General features: G+C 34.1%; 1 protein-coding gene across 2 annotated transcripts; it reads left to right on the top strand.

Moving 5' to 3' along the window:
- Nucleotides 1-28: 28 nt before the first annotated feature.
- LOC131159934 (probable ATP synthase 24 kDa subunit, mitochondrial) lies at nucleotides 29-12243 on the top strand. Of its 2 annotated transcripts, XM_058115175.1 has the most exons (5): nucleotides 29-553; nucleotides 1645-1792; nucleotides 5136-5282; nucleotides 6512-6634; nucleotides 11051-12243. In XM_058115175.1, the coding sequence occupies exons 2-5, from the start codon at nucleotides 1728-1730 to the stop codon at nucleotides 11052-11054; spliced, it is 339 nt and encodes a 112-aa protein (XP_057971158.1). In that variant the 5' UTR covers nucleotides 29-553; nucleotides 1645-1727; the 3' UTR covers nucleotides 11055-12243. The 2 variants fall into 2 exon arrangements, with proteins under 2 accessions (XP_057971158.1, XP_057971157.1); XM_058115174.1 differs by lacking the exon at nucleotides 11051-12243 and having other exon boundaries at nucleotides 6512-6770.
- Nucleotides 12244-17415: the final 5172 nt, after the last annotated feature.

Raw genomic sequence — 17415 nt, forward strand, 5'->3', positions numbered from 1 at the left:
ATTCCAGATTTATTTTGTGCTGAAAATATTTTGTATTTTGTGGCTGGGTCTGCTGATGCTTCTAATTTTTGGGGCTTTTTGAGTCGTGCTAATGATGGATTATTTTAGATTGGAATGTGAAAATTAGTGGGAAATAAAATGCTGATATTTGCTGCTTGTGAATTTTGTGGCATAATATGGCGTGTTCATTTGTTTAGATGACATGGCGGGAGACCTGAATGACGCAGGGGGCTGTGATGATGTTCTAGGATGGGTGGAAGTGTTTGGAAAACGAAAAAAAAATCATAGTTGCAGCATTTTAATCTCCAAAACTTCTTGTGTAGATTAGGATGTGGAAATGACAGCTCTGAAGACCATTTTTACTAGTTTCAAGCTCTGTTTTACTAGGAATTCCTATTTCCGCTTGTTTGATATTCATAGGATGCTAATTATTATGATTATATTTCTCGTGTTATGTAGTTGCATGGAAGCCAGGTTATTTTGCAAAGGGAGCGCGCTGTTCCAGTCCGTTTCTTTGCCAAAGAAGCTGCTCCCCCAGCTCTCAAGGGGGATGGTAAGTGGATTTTTGTGCACTGATTGTCTAATAACTGTCCTATGCACATGTGTGCATGTGTGGGCATTCCATCTATTTGCGCAGAATGGCCTAAATGTTAACTTCATGTCCATATATCTGTTTTTCTGTACCATATATATAAGATGGTGCTTCTTATATGATTTTATCCAATCTGTTTTTGTTTGGTGCCTTGATTTGGTAGAAAAACTTTGGGGTTTGTTTAGTTGCAGAAAATATTTTTCATTTCTATTTTTCCGTAGAGTTATAAAAATATTGACCAGATCAATTCATTTTTTTTTCCCAAGATTTCAAATAAATTATAAAAAAAACAACTTGTTTTTCAATTTTTCAAAAATTATATAAGATAGTGTTTGGGAGCATGATTTTAGGGCTTGAATTTTGATTGTGTAGGTTGGAAGAAACTCAATACAATTTATACTAATTTTTGTATAAATCCATACAAATCCAAATCCACGATTTAGATTCCATGCTCCCAAACGTAAGGCAAGAAATCTAAAGTCTTGAAAACAATAAAAAAAAAGTGTTGTTGTCCTGATTTTGTAGATAGATTTAAAAAATTGAAAACAATGTCATATATATATATATATATATATTTGTAATTATTTGAAAAATTAGACAGCTATTGCGCTGTCCTTTTAGCATTTCTACAATAGGCGGCTAGGTTCAACTTTTGAAATTTTGGTATTTTATAACGGTTCAAAACCTTTGATTAATTTGAGGTTTCAGTAAATTTTGGGGTTATTTTGTAGCTTTCAGTTGCTTTATTTTTAGGATTATATTGTTTTCCTATAAATATATGCATATGTTTTTTGGACTAGGCAATTGGATGATTGATTGAGATTTTGCCTTGAGCTCGTCTTTATCTCACTTAGGATTACTTGCTCTCTCTCTCTCTCTCTCTCTCTCTCTCTCTCTCTCTCTGAATTTTTTTACTTTCTCTGATACTCTCTCTTGGCTGACATGCTATATTGTTGAACTTGTTTTTTAATAGGGTGTAGTTGTGTTTGATATTTGAAAATGATTTGTCGTAATGACTAAAAATCTTACAATCTATATTCCAATTGAAATAGAGATGTTGAAGAACATTGTTTTTGGAAGTTAAGAATAAATTTGAGACAGCCTTGGGTATATACTTCGTAAGGAGAAAATCACCATGGACCCGGATGATCCTGCTGCAGTATCTCAGTATACAAAAATCATGGAGACCGTAAGGGAAAAGTAAGTTAACTGTTGCTTCTTCCTGTTTTTCATTCATAAACCAGCAAATGCTTTTTTTTTTTTATATAGATATATTTCGCATTTAGTCGTCTTGTGTTCTTTGATTTTTTGGAATGAGCATTTTTATTGATTTATTTTTTTCCCTCATGTTCTGTTTTGTTTGGGGGAGGGATACCCGATCCAATTTGATGTCATAGCAATACATATTGGGAATTATAACTTTATTAAGATAAAATGCTAATGTTGATGTGCGTACGAGCTGTATGGAAGCAGTCCCGCTTTAGAAGGAAAAAGAGAGAAACAAATTCGCTAAGGAAGACCAATGTTGTTCTGCCTAATTGATCCCATATTAAATATTTCTTAGAAAAGATAATATTGTAAGCTCAACTTCTATACTTCGTAGACGGCTATTGCAATGTCAAAACTGTTTTTTATTGTTCAAATTTAATGAAATTTCTTGCAAATTCCTCTTGTATCCGTTATTTTGATAAAACTATTTATTTATTTATTTATTTTTTTGGTGGAGGTGTGGTATTGAATCTTTGAGGGGGCATTGGGCTCGCCATTTGCAGCAACGTGATATCCATGGCATTCCACTCCTATGTTTGTTTTGGGGCTAGAACGTTGACTTGGCGTTAAATCTCAAACTCCTTGAGAATGAAAAGTTTCTCACAAAACGTGGGAATCCCATTCTATGGTTAAGTTTCACAGGAATCTCATTCCCATGGGAATTCTATTTCCTGGACCAAACTGCCGCAACTATTTTGTCTGGTTTGATATAAATTCCCCCATAGTATAGTATTGCTACGTGCTATTGTTATATTTAAAATAATTTATAATTATGATAAAAAAAAAATTAGAAATCCATAAATATTGAAAATAATGCTATTATGTTAGAATAATATAATAAAATGGATGAAATTTGATACTACAGTACGTGCTCCCATTTATTTCCATTAATTGGATTATTAAATGTTAAACTTAAAAAAAAAAAATTTACGATGGTTGGAATCTTTAAGACATGGATTTAATTAGGTATATATTCTTTGTAGGGTTTTGTGCTGAAAATATGATTATTCTTCATATATTGTTTAAACATAGGTCAAAGATATAATGCCATCTTCTTGAACATGGTTCCCACGTTGAAACAAACACTGAGCATCCTATATACATTCTTAGAAATCTCAGTATGAACAAAAATATTCCCATGAGGACGTGCATCTCATTCTCAAGAATGAGATTATTAAGAATGTCATTCCAAGGAAATATTTTTGATTCTACAAACAAAAAGCCCTTGAAGGAATTATAAAGGAGGTGCTAATGAGAATACTAAGAGATGGGGAGGGAGGATATAGCCTGTAGCAAGCAATGCAAAATATTATATTGTCAAAGCAGGCATGTCTTCTAAAACTTGGCATGGTTATCATATTATAGGTGAGGCATGTTACTCGTCAAGGGGGGGAGATGTTTCCTTCAAGGAGGTCGATATTGGCTTTGATATAGTATCAATATGCATACCAATCCTATATTTTCCTAAGGGCTTTCCCACTTCATTACTTTAAAACATAGTTGAAATGGTAATGGATCAACTATCTCATTAGAAGGAATTCCACCAAATTAGTGGAGGAATAAAATCTTCGAGCTCCATGCATGGTGCACAACAGGGTGATGCTTGATTCTCCAACCTTTTGCTTATCCTTCTTGTGCATTTCAGAGGTTGCCATTGTTTCAACCCTTCGAGTTTGAGTTGTCTGCTGAGTATGCTGCCTCTTCTTCAGATGAAGAAAGGAACCAATGCCTCTGAAGGAGGCCTGCATTGATATAGGCTGGTACATTGGCAACCTCAACATCTACTTCCAAGTGAACTAAACATAGAAGTATTAAAATTGGCGCTACTAAGCTGTGGCTTGGATCTTAAAATAAATGAATTAAACGTCCTGAATGTCATGCAAGTTAAATTGTGAAGTTTGCACACCCACTCTGATATTGAGAACTTCTATTACATGGTTTAGTCTGAAAGATATGCCCAGGATGTTTGAGCTAACATAAACAATTGATGCATCTTAGGTGGAATATGAGAAAATGAAAAATGGCAGAAGGCTATAATTGGTTCAAAGTGGTAGCCATTAAAAAGGTTCAAAATGGAACTTCTAATAATTATAGTACATCCATCGTCTAATACGTCACTGCTTGGCTCCATGGATGTCAATAGGGTCAGAGCATTTTAGGACAAATGAGACAAAGAAATTGCCATGCAAAGAGTATGGTGGTGTTGTTTTTGATCTCATGTGGCATGCAACAGCATAGGCACTCCCTGCTGTTTGTATTGCATTAACACAATATTCGTATTTTTTTGAAATCGGTATATATGCAATCAATAGGTCTTTTTTCTGATTAAAAAAGTGTTCCATCTTTTTATTTTTAAATTTTTTCACTTGCTGGAACCTGTCATGTAATTTGGTGATTTTAGCTGTTTATTATGTTTTATGTTTAAAATGAATGAGTCTGAGTTGGAACTCTTGGCAGTCCTGGGATTGGATATGTAGAATCACGTAGTTTGTTACGATAACTAATTGAGAATTGTAAGCCTCCTGTTTACAGTGTTAATGTTAATTAGTCTTTTGCATGACCTATACAAGTTTATTGTATCATTCTCAATCATTGTCTGAACAATAAGGTCCATATTTGCAAGGGAGATCACTTTATTTGCACGTAATGCTTTCTTTTGATCCAAATTTTGCTGCCTATGTGGTTATGATTCCATTATTATGCCATTGTGACTTCTTGCCGGGCAATTTTTTTCTCAGAATCCCAACGGATTCAATGCACCATTCAAACCCGAACGGAAGGCATTTTTAATGCTCAGACATATCTGCTGACACTAAAGGAGATACGCATAAAGTATGCATCATTCTGTTCTTCAATGTCTTGCATGATCTATTTTAGAAATTCACATGTTCTTTTGTGGAATTTGTACCTTCTGTTCCTCCTTGCCCATTGTTTTGGTAGGCATTCCTTGTGAGACCCCAAGTTTGTGGAATGTACTTGAGATGAACCATTTTTCTTTTAACTTTTATTATGCATACTATAATTTGATTAGCTACGAGATCCTTTTTACAATTTGTTTTTCTCACGAGTTCTATTTTAGGGATATTTAGATTCTTCTGCATTAAAGTGTTATTTGTGAACCTGTCCTGTTCAAATTTTTCATAGTTGTTGCTTTTCTCTGTATGCCCATCACATTGCAGCTGATAACTTCTGAATTTTATGTTCCCTAACTTGACTCCACTACTAATATGACATATTGCCATTTTATTTATATAATAAATAATTCTTCCTGCAGGAGAGGCCTCACTGATGATCTTGGTGCAAAGGCTATGATGATGGATGCTTTGGAGAAAGTTGAAAAGGAAATTAAGAGACCACTCATGAGGAATGACAAGAAGGGGATGGCTCTTCTGATGGCAGAGTTTGATAAGATTGACAAGAAGTAAGGTCGTATTTCTTAACTGTTTTTGAGTCTCGAAAATTGAATATGTTCAATGAATTTTCTATTCAGTCTGTTAAATAACACAACAAACACTTAGAAATTTTTTTTTTTTTTGGTAAAAAAAAAGATGTCTGAAAAAGTTTGTTCTAAGGACTTGACTGAGAACTTATTTATCAGGTATATTAAACCTAGGCATTGTAGTTGAATGTTCAAATGCTGGTGGTGATGGGCTTGCCCCGGCAGTGTGATTGAACTTCTTCCATTTGCTCTAGAAGAATGATACAAATATTCCCAAGTGGATGTCCCTAGGGTATTCTATAAATTGCTTATCTTCCCAAATTTTTCCTATATCTTTTTATCATGGAAGTAGAAATTGAACTTCAGTTGATTCACTGTTTTCAATGAATTTTTCTGTCATCGCTTGTAGAATTTCAGGCCTCTTGTGTGTTTGTAATGATGGTTCTAAATTCTAGGATATGCCATGATTACTAGTGGTGGTAAATGTCAAATGTAGTTGCTTGGAAGAGTTGGATCATTTTACAGGGGAAGCAAATGGGAGCGTTCTGTTTCTGTTTGGGGATCAAACTTATTTGTCAAAATTGTAATGACAATTATGGAATTAAACTTAAGAGTCAACTATGAAACTTCGGACTAATGTCACATTTGGTTTACATAATGGAATGGTGGTGAAATGGAATGGAATAAAAAACTGAATGAAGATCATACAGAATTCGAGATGATAAAATTAGTTTGGTTTTATGCTTGGGATATCAACTACAGAGGCTATAGATTTATTGAGAAGCACTTGGTGTGGGCCCCCCTTTTTTTTTTTCTAATGGGAATGATTTGGGATACCCATGGTTTTCATTGACTAAGAGGGAAAGCCTATGATAGGGTACTCAAGGAAGTTCTAGAAGTAGCAAGTGGTAGATGTTTTATGTATATGGACCTGAAAGTCAAAAAGGTTAAAATCGCATAAATAAGTCTCTCTGAGCATGGTGGTAAGACACTGTATATCTCGCCGTCCGTAGGCCCCTAAAGCCATGGGAACCTTGTGCGCTGGATATTACATTTCATTAAGCATATTTATGATGTGGTAGTGGCTAGTGTTAAGACTACAAGGAGAGGGAATTCCCAACCACTAAATAGGTGTATAGGTGACACATCTGTGTTGGTTTGGTAATCTTTTTTATTCTCTAAAGGGAAAATTATTTTGTTAATTTTTTTAGGTTAGGTATTAAGAGGGAAGATCTGCCAATGTATGAAGAACAGTTGGAGCATAAAATTGCAAAAGCACAATTGGAGGAGCTGAAGAAGGATGCTCTAGAGGCGATGGAAACTCAAAAGAAAAGGTATGCAACTGGTATCAAATCATCTTTGATTTACTGACGAACCTGATTTTTTCTTTTCTTAATTTTATTAAGCTGATGTACTGCCAAGATGCCTAAGACGCCTTGATTGTTATAATGTTAAAATCTTTTTATGTGCGAGTACATATTGGAGGCATTCAGTTTGATGCGTCAAGGTTTATTACTTGGAAGACCAAGTCAATTGAAACTTCAGGAGAGGTTTCTCACAATACCTTTCTCTGCTTGTTAGAATTAGCATTTGCATCAGCACGCACAATTCTGCTTAGAATTGAGTAGTTTATGGATTTCCTAATTTTTTTCCCAAGTAGTTACATTTAAATAATATCACGCAAAACAGATGTTAACTCTTAACCACTAAAGTCTTATGTTTACAAGCTGTATTTAATCGTCAGAGGCAATTATTATTATTATTATTATTATTATTATTATTATTATTATGAGCTTCTTCCCAATGTCATCAAATAAAAACAAAATTCTATGTTTTGTTTTGAAGCATCTGCTTCAAAACTGCCCTCCGCAGATTTCCATTTTTATAGATTTGAATAATATACTTAATTTGATTTTATAATACATTTGGATTGGAATGAATGAAACAGAATGTAATACATTCTGTTCAAATCTATACATTTAGATGAAAGGTCTGTCCAAGCAGCTTTCTAGGAATGATTCAGGTGTGGTTGGGCTCAATTTAGATCCAATGAAATATTTCATCCAATAGAAAAAGAAAAAGGTTTTAATTTAAAACAAAATTATTGAACTTGAGCTAAACTCGGTTGCAAGTTATTCAAACTCTAGTTTGACTCAATTAGCCTCAATCTAGTTATAAGGTGATATTAAATTAATATAAAAATGTATATATATTGCATGCCATATAATATCAAAATAATAAAATTACAAAATCTATTGAGGCTTGCAAGTACTATGATAAAACTTAAACTTGACTTTTTAAACTATTTGAGTAGCTTGAGGTTGACTTGAATTCGAGTAGAATTAAGTTGTGGAGGAAGTTAAGTTTGAATAGCTTGCCACTGAATTTGACTAACTTATTGCAAGTAGGTATTACAAACCCCTACCTTTACCATTCTCATTTTGACTATTTATATCTTCCGAACATGTTTAGTACTTGCTTGACATTCAAATCCATATTGCATAATTGTATCTTATTTTAATTATCCCATAAACTCTTCTGACAGTCGCACATTCAACATGTTTGAAGTACTAATCTGTGATTAGAGATTCCAAATCTTGTTTTGTAATTATTTTTCATGTCTAAAAGGATTGTTGTGCCTAATTAATTAGGTCTAAATAAGAACTGAAATCAATAAAATCTTCTCTTATTAATCCCTATATCCTTGAGGTATGCACTCTGTGAGGAAGAGATAACACTACAAACATGGTTGATGAGGGAAGTTTTCTTTTCAATTCATGAACTTTAAAGTTGTCTTGATACCTATAAACTAAATAGAATACAATCAAATGGCATAAATCCAAATTTATGACTTTATATTAAATTTTGATTTCATTTTATTTTATGTCATTCTTTCCTACAACAAAATATCACTTCATAGTTAATGTCTGAAATTTTATGGATTAGGGTGAAAATTTCAATTGCTATTTTGTTTTCAATTTGCATGCAACGATCTACAATAATGCTACCCATTTTTCTCCTCTAAGCAACAAAAGATTATTTTATATATTTCTCATTGTAGCTACACTACAAACAAATAAGCTTGGTTTTTTCCTAAGCTCTCAAAAATTATTTTATATTTTATTTTAGGCACCTTTTGAAAACATAGAAATTACATAGGAAAGAAAAAGAAATTACGGGAAAAAGTTATTTTTTATTATTATTAATGTTTACATGGGGGAGATTTAAGAGTAATAAAATATACAAAAAATCAATCAACTTTTACTCTACATATCATTAACCTTCATTTTTTTTTTTTTAAATTTTTAGTTGTGTTTGTTAAATTTGTGTTAATAATATTTTAAAATGAGAAAAATATAATAAAAAAAATTAAACTCTCTCTCTCTAAAAATCCTTGATACTAACGAAGCCTTAAATAGATCCAAATTTACTTTTTGTGGCCATCTAATTAAATTCTAGAGATTTGCAAATTGAAATATTTCGCCCAATTGTTGAATGAACGTGCATTTTTATAAAGGTATGATTTTTGTTAACATATTTGTTTCTCCAACTTTAGTTTAAAGGATGGACAAGGGCCATAGTACCACAAGTGTAAAGACAAACTAACCAAAACAATGTGTGACACTAATATACATATAGGTATATGGGGTAACCAAATGGAAATGGGATAATTTTTTCTAACAATATTTCATTAAAATTAGCATTTTTTTTCTTCTTATTTTGGCTTGCAGTTATCACCATTTTTATTTTTTTTTAACAATATTTCATTTTAAACTCCAAATACATTAACTTCATTTTAATAATAAATAAGAATTACTTTTTAGCATGGTTTTGTTTGAGACGTGTATTGAACTTGAACTATACAAAATTCTCTTCCATCCAATATAAAAATAGCAAACTCTTTCGATTATACACTCCAAAATGCCAAATTAGGTCAAAGAAGAAGTCACTCACTATGTAAAAATTCCATATAAAAATTTATCCGTAGATTTAGAATCTCCCTTCGAAAAAAATAAGAGTTTAAAAAACTAATTCATACAATTAAGGCGGGAAAGGGCAAGCATTTTGTGGTTAGGATGCTTAATTGAAACTTTTTGTTTAGTATTATTCTTTGAGATGGAATGACAATCATACTCACAAATGGTGATGATTTATTTTATTTTATTTTTTGGTTTAACATATAGCCAAGAGATCAAACAAATTATTTTACTTTGTATAATTAAGTACTATTTAACCAAATGTTCAATCATGAAATTAGTTATTTCTAAAAAAATAAGAAAAATGATTTATAGTTATGAATTCTGTTAAAATATTGTTGTCATATAATACTAATGCTTGATAGTTTAGGCATCGCTTTCTCAAATCCGTATAAAAACAATTTGGAAAAAGAAGCAATGTTTCTTTAGTCTTTTTTTTTTTTGAGAATTAATTGATTTTTGAAAAGTTGTTTTCTACATCAAGGTGGAAGATATGTTTCGTATATTAAAGATATTATCTTTCATGTATTTTATCAATCAATATGAATATGAATATGAACAAAAAATACATAATATTTATTACTTGTAAAATATGTAATGCAATATATATTGAATGAAACCGACTCTTGCAAATATATTTTCTTTGAACATGCAATTAGCGGTTTTTTTTTTTTTTCAAATTTTGTTTTTGATAGTTTTAACTTGATTTTTGACTAGGATTTTGAGTATTGTATGATTCATAAAATAAGACATTTTCTTTATCATTCCGAAAATCTTATATCCAAGAACAAAAATCTTTGAGCCTTTGGGCTTAATTTAGATTCAACGAATTCAAAAGCTTTTGCTTAAAAAAAAAAAAACTGACACATTCTATTAGAGTTTTTTTTTTTTCGTAAAATTGGCCAACTAGAATTTCCAAGAATATGATATTACCACCACATGCACATTTTTTTTTTCAAAAGCAAACATGGAATTAAAATTAATACAAATAATTCTGTGAATTTGATTAAAAAATTGACATGTTTTTCCTATTAAATTATTATTTTTTAGTTAGCCAAATAGAATTTCCAAAAATATGATATTATCACTACACATTTTTTTTTTTCTTTTCAAAAACAAACATGAAAGTAAAATTAATACAAACAATTCTACAAACCAGACGGCCGATCAGTTTTCCCTTCAAAAGAACCAAACATCTATTTTACCCTTTAATTTAAAAATATTTTACCCAGCCAAAAAAAGCTTTCAGCTAAAAATATGCAAGAGCACTAACCTAGTTGAATTTGCTTATATATATTTCTTGAGAAAGGCACGCACTTTCCTAATTTTTCAATTGAAATCTTTTTTTCTTTTTTGGTAATTAGTTTGAGTTGCAAGATTCAAATCTAGTCCGGAGTGGGAATTAGGAAACCCTAATCTCAACAGATCTCTTTGTATTTATATCCATCTCCGTCTCCTCCTTGCAAAGGAAATCAAATTCTCTGTGTGTCGGAGACGGACACACATTGAAGGAGGCTGCAGCCGTTCCATATTGGTACGTACCTCCCTCTATACTCTCCTCTTTTTAGTCAAAGCCATGCTTTCTCATCCTTAATTGCCTTTTACGACCAAAACCCTTGTTGTTGTTGTTGCTATTGTTTTTTTTTCTTTTTACTTTGCTGCCTTACATGATTCAAATTTCTATTTCGTTGCTTCTGTAAATTTCTATTTTATACTTATACATATAAAAAATTCTAAGAGAAATATGAAATTTTGTTATATATGTTTTGTCAGGTAAGAAAAGAATTGAGATGGGTTGCACGAAGTTGCCGCCAAAACTCATTCCCAACGAGAAATCTCGCAAGATGACTTTCCAAAAGAGAAAGAAGGGTTTGGTCAAGAAGTTACACGAGCTTTCTGTTCTTTGTGACATCAAGGCCTGCATGATCCTGTACAACGCTGAAACCGACAGCAAGGCCGCCAATCAGAACGGTGGTGTCGTCTCGACAATGACGGAAACCTGGCCTCTAGAACCTAAAGTCGTCCGAGCCCTCCTCAATGAGTACCAGGCCTAAGCGGCTGACATTCGAAGAAATTGATGCTTCGGTCTCTCGACCATTTTCACGAAGGCACAAAAGAAAGGCCAAGTCAAGTACCTGACACTGGACGAGCAGCTCGACACTTTTTTTGAAAGAACAGATGCAAGAATTACTCATATCGCTAGAGAAAAAGATGAAGAAGGTTGACGCGAGGATCGTAGCGAAGAAGGCGAGTGGTAACATTGTTAATGGGCCTAACAACAATGGCAACAAGCTTAGCCACACATGGTCCCTTGCAGGCAATGCCTATGGGGGGTACTACCAAAGCTTGTTCTATGGAGATAATCATTAGAATCATTTAGAAGATGTGGGATTCCAACAGCCTAATGGTGACAATAGTGAATTTGTGAAGCCACTTGATGTTTAAATGCCTATTCTCTCTTCAGAACAGGACTACAATCAGATTTAGTATGTTATTTATGGCTTTTATACTTCTGTTTTTATAAACAAAGAAGGAAGGAGAAAAAACATGAAAAGGCAGCATAGCAGGACTTGTTGACGAGAGCATATGCTCATCGACGAGGGAACAAAATAGGTTCGTCGACGAAGGTTCTGAAGCTTGTCGATGAAAAATTACCGAGAGCAGGAAATTTTCATACTTTTGGCATCGTCGACGAGAGCCTTGTATTCATCGACGAAGGGTCTTCTTGGTCTCGTCGACGAGACTCTGTGTTTGTCAACGAGAGGTGCCTGGACTACGACAGTTTTATGAAATTTTGAATTTTTGAACATTGGGTGGTTGGGCAAATGAGGGGAAACCTCCGAGGAACTTCTATATATGTCATATGGGCATATTTTGAGAAAAGAGATGATCATTATAGAAGTGTATTGTGTACATTTTGATTTCCTTAGTGAAATTTGTGTGTCATTGCTTCCGTGAATGTAAGCTTTGCCGAACCACATAAATCTTTGTGTTGATCTTGTTCTGGTTGTGTGTGTGTTATTTGTATTTACTTGTTGTTTATTCCGCTGTGCATCTTCATTATACGATCCATATCACAACAAATTGGTCTCAAAGTATAGTTGTTATGGCATTGGGATCATCTTTTGCAAGATTTGACGTTGTCAAATTTGATGGAACTGGAAATTTTGGTTTATGGCAGAGGAGAGTGAAATATATTCTAATGCAACAAGGAATGACTAAAGCATTGCTTGATACTCAACCAGAAGTAGTGGATGAGACAACATGGGTAGATTTGAAAGCAAAGGCAGCGTCAACAATACGCTTGTATTTGGCTGAAGAAATTCTCTATCAAGTGATGGAGGAAGATTCTCGGGCGGCTATCTAGTGAAAGTTAGAAAGTTGGTACATGTCTAAAGCCCTCAATAACAAACTTTTTCTTAAGCAACGTTTATATTGACTTAAGATGGTAAAAGGATCTAGTCTAGATCAACACATCAATACGTTTAATCAAATCATAAGTTATCTTATGAGAGTTGATGTGAAGTTTGATGAGGATGATAAGACTTTGATGCTGTTAAATTCTTTGTCCTCAACTTATACCTACGAAAATCTTATGACCACTTTTACGTGGGGAAAAGAAACACTTGATTTGGAAGAAGTAATAAGTGTTTTATTAAATTTTCATCAAAGGTTGAAAATATGTGATGAAGGAGAAGGACTTGTGGTAAAGGGAAGTAATGAACGAGGCAAAGGAAAGTTTAAAATTGGGTCAAATTAGAAATCCTAAAATCAATCCAAGAAGAAGAAGGAAATCCAGTGTTATAAATGCGGTAAAAGGGGACATGTGAAACCGGAGTGTCCGGATTGGAAGAAGGGAAATGCTAATAAGCATGAGGAGATTTCTAAATCTATGAATGCTGCTCAAGAAGAGGATTTAGCAGATGGTGATGTTCTATCATCTTCAGCGGAGTCGGATAATCTAACGGAATCTTGGATACTTGACTCGGTATGTTCTTATCACATGACTCCAAACAAGAAGTGGATCAACACTTATAGGTTAGTAAATTCTGGATCAGTTCTTATAAGTAATGATGCTTCTTGCAAGATTGTTGGCATAGGAAATGTAAAGATAAAGATGTTTGATGGTACTATAAGAACATTGTGTAATGTAAGACATATACCTGAGTTAAGAAAGAGTCTAATATCTCTAAGTACTTTGGATTGTAATGACTTTAATTGCAAGTCCAAAGGTGGAGTCTTGATGGTATGGAAAGGTAATATGACTGTGATGAAAGGGTGGAAACTAGATGGGAATATTTACACGTTGCTGGGAACTACCATTGTAGGTGGAGTTGCAACAGTGGATGCTGAATTAGATGAGACCGTTTTATGGCATATGCATCTTGGACATATAGGAGAACATGGTATGAAAGAACTACACAAGAGAAAATTGTTGAAAGGTTTAAAATCATGTCAATTAGAATTCTGCAGATTTTGTGTTTTGGAAAATAGAATAGGGCAAATTTCAGATCAGCTACTCACAAGACAAAAGGAATTCTTGACTATGTACATTCAGATGTTTGGGGTCCAATTAGAGTTGCATCAAAGGGTGGACTATGTACTATGTGAGTTTCATTGATGATTACTCATGGAAGGTTTGAGTTTACTTCATGCATCACAATTCTAGTATGTTTGCCAAGTTTAAGATTTGGAAGGCTGAAGTGGAAAACCTGACAGGAGGAGAATCAAATATTTAAGGTCGGATAATGAGATCGAGTACGCTGATTCTCGGTATATCTGGTATGTGCACATTTGTGAGAGGGTCTTTGGTAGGACTAGGGTTCCTAGAATTGTCCTACATCATATTGGTATCAGAGCCTAGGTTTGGCTAGTTTACATAGCTCGACTAGTGGATTGGCCTTCCTTTTCACTTTGGCCAAATGCCCCATTGGGTGTTCCTTATGTTGGCCTAATACCCATTAGATGACAACTAGGTCTAGAAATGCATACCGAGGTCGTAGATTTGATTATGAACGGGATAACATCCTTGATGACCTCCAAGAACAAGTCCTTAGATTGAATAGGGACCTATAAGAGGCCTTAACTAGAATTGAGAGGTTGGAAACTCAAAATCCACAAGACCCACCTCAAGGAAGCATAGAGCAACCCTTAGAACAAGAAAATGAAGGCCAAGAGAGGCCTCCATCTAGTGAACGACCTCTATCCCTGAGGATTTGACCTCACTCTCCAAGAGAACGACCTCCTCCTCCACCAAGACGACCTCCTCCCCGAGTTAATTATGGGAGATCCCAACATCATGATCCTTGTAACCCATACTAGGATGATGAGGAATATGACTTGGATGAATTTCAAGGTCGGAGAGCACACCGCAAGGACCGACATGATCCTTACGAGGACATGAATAGGAAGGTGAAGATAGAAGCCCCTACATTTTATGGTCAAATGAATCCAAAACTTTTTCAAGATTGGTTAGCTGAGATGGATGCCTACTTTAAGTGGTACAGGATAATTAAGCCTCATTGGGTCCAATTCACTAAGATGAGATTGATTGGGCAAGTGAAACTCCATTGGATAAATGTGGAAAGGCAAGAGGCTCGCCTACGTTGAGGCCCATTGAGCATTGAGATTTGATGAAAGATAGGCTCACTGAGAAGTATGTGTCTATTAGCTACCAAGAGCGCCTTATAGATCAACTCTACAGCTTGCGTCAGGGTAATATGACTGTTTTTGAGTATATGACCCAATTTGATGAGTTGTCTATTAGGTGTGGAGTTAATGAGACAAAGAGCCAACAAATTGCTAGGTTCCACACTAGGTTAATGTAGAGACCCGAAGAATTATAGTAATTACATAATAAAAGAAAGGAGAGGGAAGGAATTTTAAAAAGGGGTTTTAGTAGGGTCTTGTCGACAAAGTGTAGAGTGCTCGTCAACGAGCAGGCCTCTTGGGCTTGTCAACGAGGACGCGTGTCTCGTCGACAAGAAATTACCGTGAGGGCTATTTTCAGGACCTGAAACTTGTCAAGAAAGAGTAAGTATTCATTGACGAACTATCTTCATGGACTCATCGACGAGGTGATGTGTCTCGTCGACGAGTCTGAATTCTATAAATATACCTACTCCGTATTTTCAACGTTAAAATTTTCAAAAACCCTCCCTCCCTCTCTCTCTCTCTCTCTCTCTCTCTCTCTCTCTCTCTCTCTCTCTCTCTCTCTCCTACGTCTCTCTTAACTTCTCTCTTCAATTTTGACTCTGCTCTTTGTCGGTTCAGCGATCGGAAGCCGCCATACTATTTTTGAGAAGATTCTTTTCAGGTCTGCTGTAGTAGTTCGTTGGTTAGGCCAACTTGGGCACTATCCCAAAATCTAGGTAAGTTAGTTATTTTAGGTTTTATAAGTTATTTGGTGTTTTTAAACTAAGAAAAATATTTTGGATAGTATTATACTAAAGTTTGGTTAGGGAAAATGCAATTTCAAGGTGTTGAGCTGGGAAACACACGGGTGTGAATTTGGAGTATTTTGTAGGCTTCTCAGTAAGTCGGGTAAAGGGATAAATTAGGTCAGTATTTTTCATGAAATTATTTACCATATTAGAACATTTATTTTCAAAAATTATGTATGTATTAGTACAGTGTTTGGGAATACTGCTGTTGAACAAGAAAATGGATTTAATGTTAATTATCAAGAAATATGATTTCAGATCAGGTTTTATGTTTAAAAGTATTATTCATATTTGTGTGGCATGAGTATAATTTCCATGAAATTATATTTTATCAGAATATTATGATTTTTCCAGAATAAGCATGTTTTCTTAGTTTTTTCAGGAAAACCATGAAAACAATACAAGAACTATGATGTTATGAATATTATGTTAAATAGTACAAGAATTTCATGTTCAGTTCATTATGATATGCCGGCGCAGATGCCATGAATTATATTGGTGTAGATACCGTAATCATGTTCAATATGTTAAATTCATGAAAATATTATCATGTCAGGTATTAGTATGAATATGAAACAGCCATGTAATAGTATTTGAAATGTACTATATGTTATCAGAACCCGAATGGTTTAGTTTAGATTTCACGAGCACTATACCGCAGCTACAAGTTCATGTTAGTGCTACCACATATCTTATGTAGAGTGTGGGAGATGATAGTCGATGTGACTTCATGGTAGTGCAGGCGCTCCCCTGCCAGTCCGGACTAGGAGGGGCAAGTCCATCATAATTACAGACTTATGTTTGATCTAGTGTGGTCGGCTAGCTATTGTTAGGTCCTGCCTATGGGCTGCACAACCCAATCATGTAGAGGTAATACATGACGTCAGCTAGCTATTCATGCTGGGTATTAATTTATATATTGTACATCTGTATAAGATGATTTACAAGTTATAGAAATATAGTATGATATGTTATGTCAATACATGTTACGTTGTAATTAGAAAATTACAGACAGTTTTACCAATCATAATTTATGTACTGTTCATATTTATTATATAAGAATACTCATGTTGCCACACACTGATGTTAATTTATTTTCCTTACTAAGAGGTGTCTCACCCCAGCATCATAAATATTTCAAGAAGTCTAGATAGAGGGGCAAATAGAGCTCCGCGACAGTAGAGACTAATTAGACTACCCTGTCAGAAGGGTAAGTGGTTGAGCTAGGGTCAGATCCGCTTTGGATTAAGCCCCTAGGGATACTTTATGGGACTTTTTATGGATGACTGTATATATATATGTATACGACATATTTAGTAGTACTCTGGTATGATTTCTGGTGTTTTATGGTATATATATAATTTTATGTTTTCCGCTGCTTAGGTATCAGAATTATATTACAGGTATATCGCTGGTACCCATGGGTCTAGGTTGATCATGATCTTGACAGTCGAGTAGGTTGTCAGAGTTATTATTATTATTATTATTATTATTATTATTATTATTATTATTATAAAAAATATATAATATGACAAAATAGGCTGGTCGTTACAGTTTGGTATCAAAACCTAGGTTTCTAGGTTCTGTAGACTCTAAAATGTAGCAGAAACAATACTATAGTATAGGAAGAGGATTTGAGGTTTTGTTCTGCAAGTTAGAGGCAAGACTTCCGTTGTGGTTTTTGTATTTTTCCTG

The sequence above is a fragment of the Malania oleifera genome, chromosome 7, assembly GCF_029873635.1.
Source record: "Malania oleifera isolate guangnan ecotype guangnan chromosome 7, ASM2987363v1, whole genome shotgun sequence".
NCBI lineage: Eukaryota > Viridiplantae > Streptophyta > Magnoliopsida > Santalales > Ximeniaceae > Malania > Malania oleifera.